At 49.1% G+C, this 7,309-nt stretch overlaps 1 protein-coding gene across 5 annotated transcripts; it reads right to left on the reverse strand.

Annotated features, from left to right (window-relative positions):
- Positions 1 to 3,928: 3,928 nt before the first annotated feature.
- LOC107503624 (protein ARMCX6) lies at positions 3,929 to 6,968 on the reverse strand. 5 transcript variants are annotated; one of them, XM_016132204.2, is made up of 3 exons: positions 6,723 to 6,968; positions 5,894 to 5,968; positions 3,929 to 5,580 (listed from the first exon to the last, which is right to left on the reverse strand). In XM_016132204.2, exon 3 carries the CDS (start codon positions 5,435 to 5,437, stop codon positions 4,535 to 4,537), a length of 903 nt encoding a protein of 300 aa, XP_015987690.1. In that variant the 5' UTR covers positions 5,438 to 5,580; positions 5,894 to 5,968; positions 6,723 to 6,968; the 3' UTR covers positions 3,929 to 4,534. The 5 variants fall into 5 exon arrangements, with proteins under 5 accessions (XP_015987690.1, XP_015987691.1, XP_015987692.1 ...); XM_016132205.2 differs by having other exon boundaries at positions 5,884 to 5,968; XM_016132206.2 differs by having other exon boundaries at positions 5,848 to 5,968.
- Between the last annotated feature and the right edge of the window lie 341 nt (positions 6,969 to 7,309).

Below are 7,309 nucleotides of genomic sequence, written 5' to 3' on the forward strand. Positions count from 1 at the left end.
ATTGTAGGAGGTAAACGCCATACCCAGTCACAAAGCAACAAAAACAGACAGATATGTAGAAATGACCCCCCCAATAAAATGTGAAAGATAGTTATAAAAAAATCACTAAGTACCAAAATGTATGTAAATAAATATGCTTAAATGGGAAAATTGTAGACACCAATCCTTGCCAATTAATCCATAAACAGTATAATTTCCATCAAAACATAAAAAATGGATTCTGCAATAAATGATTTTAGTATAATTTATTATACACATAGAGAAAATTAATGTTTAAAGTCTACCTCAAAGCAAATGTACACGAACACACATACACACAACACACACACACGCTACTGGTAGGTTAAGGGAGCTAACTCTAAAATGGAAACTGTATTTATATGAGAAGGAAATGTAGGCAAATATGTTCTAATACTATGAATAGTGAAAGACTGTCCTAAGTAAAATGATAATATAAAAGTCCCACAGGAAATCATTGACAAAAACAAAACCGTTACAATTCCAGATTGATCAAATGTGTTTAACGGCTACCATATTGACATCAAATCTATGTAGAAATCAAACTTGCTTTCTCTCATGCAAATAAGTTTTTGAGGGAAGAAACCAATGCACAGGTTTTCATAGTGCTGAACAGGCAGGGTGAGGATTTCTAAGGTACCCGTGGGCCAGAAAAAATTCCTAAGAAGGAAACTGGCAGAGGCCTGCTCACAAGTGCTCACAAGTGCTAACTCCTCGCCAAGACACACACTACCTGCCATAGGCCACCCAGTGAGCTGAGGGTCCTGGCTAAGTTAGAGATTCCTGGGACAGAAGGGTACTCCTCAGGAGGGAAGTCAACACCGGGAAGCTACAGAGGGGATAATCAACTAGGTACGTGAAGATCCTAGAATGTGCCACACGGGAGCATGAGAATGGAGTGGCGAGCGGTGCTGCGTTATTTGGTTATCCATTTGAGAAAAGAAGTAACGTTGGATCACGCCTTCCACCTTGCCCAAAGGTAAATTCCAAGTGACACTTGAGTCAACCCTTTAAGTGGAAAGGTGTGAGAGAATTAAGAAATCATATGGAGACTCATTTTGTAGTCGAGGAGTGGGGAACCCGGTCCTAAGCTACACACAAAAACAAGAGTCGACAGGGAAAATGAGAGTCAGGGTGGACAAGAGGCTAAGAGCAATGAGCATAGGGAAGTTACAGAGTGTGTGGCGATGCATGCAGCATGTGTAGCAGACAAGGGATTGGCCGATCCTCTGCAGGACCGTGCTGGACTCTGGTGCAGCACCCATCTGTATCTTAGACCAATCAGTGGCCCCTAGAATGGAGCAGGGAGCCAGTCCTCCACACAGCTGTCTGACTCTTAGCCAAATGACACTATGGTGGATTCCAGATTGACTTGGTGATGGCTGTGCCTGATGGTGGGTGGCACTTCAAAGTGAGGGGATTGTGGTTGAAATTGCTTTGAGGGTGGCACATAGGGCCACGGTGAGGATGCAGAGTTTGAGAAGCTGGATGTCTGCAACTTTGCCTGTACTTATGGTGGGGGCAGAGAGTATAAAGCCACAGAAACCCCAGGAGAGGTAGCAGGCTGGGAAGGGCACTGGGAGTCAATGTGGTACCTACGGGCACCAAATGTAGACATAGTAATGAGATGAATAAGAAGAAAAGCCACAGCCTTTCTGGAACTAGAAGGCAGTCTGTGGCAGCAGTGCTAGATTTACGCAAGAGACAGCTTAGGCTGGGGCAGCCCCATTATGGCAGAGCACCTCCCCACAGAGTGTGACGAGTTCAAACTTTGATGACCATGTCAAATGTTCACCATTGGGACACCCAGAAAGAATCTCTGTTCGTTGCAGCAGGCAGGTAGGTAAGTTTTGTGCTTGGTGGTCCCGTGCTGTTTCATTTTGAATTCAGTGTGGGAGGGGGCACCATAGTCTTTCCAGCGCTGATAGCCTCTGAATATCTTAATCAGACCCTGACCGGCAGGCATGCTCCCGACTCCCCTTTACGTCCCTAGGCAGAATCCACTGGGAACTGGGCTCCTGCTTTGACATAGCAACCCACCAAGGGATGAAGGGCAGACCAGAGTCCTGAGCTTCCACGCATAGGGAGTGTCTTCGGGAGGGCGGTGCCAGCAAATGGAGAGAAGGCTCTTGACTTGGGCCAAGAACACACTGTGGAGACAGTTCGATGCCAGCAGGCTTCCCTGTGACAGGGTTGCTCTGAGCAGAAGGTCTCTGAGGCCCTCCCTGCATTGGGACTGTAGCCTGCAAGCACCAAGTGCCTGCCTCAGAGATGGGGGACAACTGCCTGAGGCAGGACTCAAAGGGGAATTCAGCAGAGTGCAGAGAAATAGGGAGGTGCATGCTAATTTGGGATCCTGAGCCAAGAGGAAGGAGAAAACCCTCTGCCTTTGTGTTGAGATTAAAGAGACTGAGCAATAAGGTGTCACTGAAGACAGCATGAGCCAAGCTGACTCTACCGGGACAGGTAGACAGACACAGGAGCTGTCTGCAAAGGCAATCCTACATGAAAAAACTGATTGGCCAGCTCATATGAAACTCACTTGGAAAAAGGCGATGGCCACATTAGCAGCTCTTAGGAAATAAGAAGGGGTTCCAGGGGCAGCAAAAAAGCTCCGGGGGGATAAGCCTTGCTGAGGGTGTGCTGTCACAACAACCTCGAGTCATGTGCTGGCTGTCCAAGGTGCCAGGACCCAGGAAGAGGTAGCATACCCACTCCAAGTTGGAGGATTCCCCAAGAAGGCTCTGGGACCTGGCAGGCACCCATGCCCGCTAGACAGCCTGAAGTGTAGGGCAATGGGTACAAGCAGCAGAGTTGTGACCCATCTGTAACTCAAACTCTAGGAGAAGGGAGAAAGGAAATAGGACTAGGCTCTCTATGAAGGAGAGTGCTCAGGAGCACTTAGAGAGCACTAATGCCCGGGAGAACAGTGGCCCTAAGCAGCATACCAGGAGATACCAGGAGAAGGTGCCAGTTGCAGAAGCAGCTCTGCTCAAGGGAAGCTTCTTGTCCACTTGTTGACCAAGGATATGAGGAAGAGGACTATTTCTTGACACCCCACAAACATGCAGGGAACCTGGGTTTTGTGATGCAGGAAAGGATCTGAAAATATTAGGAAGGGGTGGCGGAATAAGTTGCCCGTTTCCATGGAGGGGTTCAGTGGGAAGGACTGGGCTCTACCTTTCCTCCAAGGGGTGACAGGAGCTTGGATGGAGGGGAGGAGGTGTTTCCCGATGGATGGAACAGCCAAGGCCATTCCAAGCACCCTCAGCGTCTGCCCTACAACTCCCACGGGGAGGTTCCCTTCCTGGATCACACCAAAGATACCACGGATAGGGCAGAAAGAAGGTTCCCCCCAGGGAATCAGGGACCAACCGACCCTTCTCGCTCTGCCAGGAATTTGGTCTTGGGATCCCAAGGAAGGGAAAAGTCAGCCGCTTCCCAGAAGGGAGGGAATTGCACAAAGTAGGCACTCAGCAAGCGGCAACCATTATTGTTATAATTGTGCATTATATGCGCAGGGATGGATTGGCCAGTGGCCCCCAAGGATATGTAGACAAACCCAAGGATACTGACCGTCCTCTGTAGGCCAGCAGTCAAGGTAAAACACCTTCATCGAGGGATTTCGTGTGCCAGGTGACAGGCACACTGCCGCCTGCTTCACAGGTGTTGCCTCTTTTAGTTCTCCCAACATTCCATCCTAATTCCACCAAACCCCCCTCCACACCCTGCCCACCCCAGCCCCCAACCCCTTCTTGAGAGTTGTCCTGAACACCACAGCCCATCTCTACCCATACATTGATAAGCATGCATTTGTCATGAAGAAAACACCCCCAGTTAGTTAGCATTCATCGTGGAGTTTTGTCTTTCTCTTCATGCAGACTGTAAACTCAGGGACAAGTACCATGTCTCATTTTTGCCAATCAAAGCACACAATTTTATTGATGATACATACAATCATAGACTTGGGTGGATGAGGTTAAGTCAGTACAGCACACAGAAAGGGAGGGTAGTTCTTTGATGAATAGGGTCACCATCCATCAGCTCGTGTACAGGAAAGACTAAACGAAAAAGAATTCAACCTATGCAGCAACAAATGCATTTTCAGCACAAGCTCCGATACGCATCTGGGCTCCACAAAATGGCCTGGTTTAGACAGGGAGACCACCACAGGCAAGGCATCCTTCGTGATGCTATAATATGATGTTTTTTATCCACAGCTGGCAGCTGGAACGAGCCCTTTACCACAGGAAGAAGTAAGGGAGTAATTTACAGTACGCATTGCCTGCAGGCTGCGAAACCAAGAAGTTACTCGAAGCTCTGTGGGAACCCCCGCCTGGCCAATAAGAGTGTGGTCCTCGATTTAGCAAGTGTAACTTTCATCCCATGATATGGTGACTGGCTAAGGCTGGATCTTCTATAGCACCCACTGCAGAGTCTTTGAATGAGAACACGAGTGTGTGTTCGCCAAACGGATTATAGGTAGATTCAGTCCCATTCTGTTCGAGATGGCCATTTAAGAGGCCAGGATGTCCAGGAGAACCTGCCTGTTTCCGTTCCTGATAAAGAGGGACATGCATGAGAGCAGCATTTGGGCACCCAGCAATTCCTCTGCCAAGACTGGCTTTTCAGACAAAGCCATCAATGGTTTCAAAACCTGAACCTCAGCACATCCACTTCCTTCTGATATCAAAGGAAACTTCAAGTCTGAAACGGACTTGGCAAGCGTGTTATTAATAACTGTCAGGCTTATTAACAAATTTAATCCGGCCTGCTGCAGAAATGAATTGCAGCAATGTGACACAGTCTCCCGACACACTTCATTGATGTACATCTTAATCTGGCCCTGATTTTCCATACTGGCATTCACGTTATCCAGGGCACATAGAGCCTTCTCCTTAACAGCTGGGTCACAAATGGGGATCATGTTTCCGACAATGGAGAGGCAGGCCAAATGACTATTGATATCGTGGCTAAATGAAAAAACAGCATCCTTAGTCTGAGCAGACAGCATTTTACCCTGAATGAAAGGATACTTGGAGTGGTTAAGAACACAACTGTAATTTTTAAAGCTTTCAGCACTCCATGTATTTTTATGTTCATATGGGAATGGACGTTGTTTTGTTGAGTGTGTTCGGTTAGCCTTGCCCCCACCTGAGGGCCTGTCCTCAGTGCCACCGGGGGCCCCAGGTTCTGTCCAATTCCCATCCTCACTCCAGGGCCGAGCCATAGTTGTGAAATCAATCCAAATCTCGGGTTCTTCCTCATCCCGCTCCTGGTCATCATCCCATTCCTCTTCTTCCTCCTCCAACTTCTCACTGTCATTTCTTCCTACAGTTAATTTGTAAACGCAGTAGCAGGCACCAGCCCCAATCATCAGTCCTGCAGCCATCCAACCCACTTCCCTAGCCCGGCCCATCCTCAAGTCTGTGCCAGCTTTGATGCAGAAAATAGAGGGTCTTCTTCCACCTGATTGAAGAGGAATTAGGGTCAGTGTGAGTAACAGTGGAGAATAGTGGTCTTCAGTCTCTCGCAGGCTCTTGTAGCTCTCCTCAGATGAATCTATGGATGAAAAACAGTATTAGGGTTTTGAGTCATGCCTGAGTTTGTGCCTCACCAGACAGAAAGAGTAGAGTTTGAGTTCTGGTTGAGAGAGGTGAGTTATTAGGAAACTATTTCCTTGTTCCTTTCCGTCATCCTCTATCTACCCTCGGGATCCACCATTTCTTTTCCAGAACCCACAGAGAAGGACTGGTGTTGGGTTGTGGTATGATAGCCAGACAGTTGACATGGAGACTAACCCTCATGTAGTTTCCTCCCCCACCTCACCCCAAACCCCAAAGCTTCATAGGCAGTTTCTCCCACCAACTGCTACCAAAGTCAGGTAAGTTCCTTCTTCTTCCCTTGTCTTCTATTGTCAGCGCTCCTCCCACGGTGATTGATGGGCAGTCTGGCAAAAGGACAGATGGAAAGATAGCTCTCAGTGGAGAACTGGAAGTGTAGTGGATAGATGAGCATTGAGAACACAGGTCCCAATAGTCGCTTTTCTGAACTTTCTACCTTCAAGTTGAAAATATTTCTTACACCTTCTTAAAGCGGGCTTCCCCCAGCACCCTTGTCATCCGCCATTTCTCTAGGAAAGGCCGCCACACCCCTTTCCCTGCGCAGAAATGGGAGGGGGTATGGAGAAAAGAAGGGACCGGGAGAGGGCGACTCGGACTGACAGGCAAGGATCGCAGCCTTCTCTGCTCCTCCACTCCCACCGCCACCCCCACCCCCACCCAGGGTCCAGGACCATCCCATCTTCACACCGATCTGCAGGGTCCCAAGGCAGTTTGCTCCTTCCCTCGCCGCGACTTTTGTGGCGACCTACGGGCCAACAGACCTACAAGCCTGCAGACGGACAGGGGACCGAGGAGACGGAATGCTTGGTAGACTGAGCAGCACTCGGGACATAAGTGCTCTGATTGTGGACCCTTTCTTTTCTCGGAGTCTCAGTTACAGCCATTCACTCCCCTTACCTCAGCCCGAAGTCCACCAATTCTCTACTAAAATGGGCACGGGGTGGGGGTGGGGGCGCAGTAGTATTTAGAAAGTAGAGGAGAAGAGGACACAACCCCAGTGGGCCCGGACTTGACTTGGTGGCGCTTTTGGTCTTCTCCCACCCCCATCTCTGTCCAAGCAGAGCCCACACTCCCACCGACCTGCACGGTCCGGTCCGGGGCTAGTTTCCTCCTTCTTTCACACGTCTGAAGCTTAATAGGGGGCTGGTACCCAGACCGAGGCGACTAGAAGGACTTCAGCTCCAGGCAGCTCTTGGTCACGTGACGACCACGTCACCAGTGAGCTCTGGCCCCCAGTTTCCACTCCCAGAAGCAGTGCGGCAGTCGCCAGGCTGCCCTGTACCCCCCAACCCCCCACACCACCTATCACAGTGGGCCCTGTCACTCTTTTCCTCTATAACAATAGCAGAAACCAGAAGCAGCCATGGCTCTCTGGTGTTTGAATTTGCCTTTCTTTAATTACAGGAAGGGGAAGCTTCTTTATCTGGGTCTACTGTTTACTTATACTTCTTGGAGAAATGTCTTATCCTTTCCTTGGTTCTGAAATTCCTGCCACCCCTCCCTTAATTTCTACCCCTTCCCACATCCAGTCTCTGCATCAAAATTGGTGGTGGTGGTGCGGGGCTGGGGTGGGGGGATGTGGAGGTGGGGGTGGAGGGGGGTAGAAAAGAAAACCCAAGTAGTAGTGAAGTTTTTATTTGGATTCATTTGTTCTACTTCTTCATTCA

Source organism: Rousettus aegyptiacus, unplaced genomic scaffold, assembly GCF_014176215.1.
Source record: "Rousettus aegyptiacus isolate mRouAeg1 unplaced genomic scaffold, mRouAeg1.p scaffold_m13_p_9, whole genome shotgun sequence".
Classification (NCBI taxonomy): domain Eukaryota; kingdom Metazoa; phylum Chordata; class Mammalia; order Chiroptera; family Pteropodidae; genus Rousettus; species Rousettus aegyptiacus.

What these genes read in the sequence shown, in the direction of transcription:
- LOC107503624 (XM_016132207.2), bottom strand. Translation starts at nt 5,437, where the DNA reads ATGGGCCGGGCTAGGGAAGTGGGTTGGATGGCTGCAGGACTGATGATT.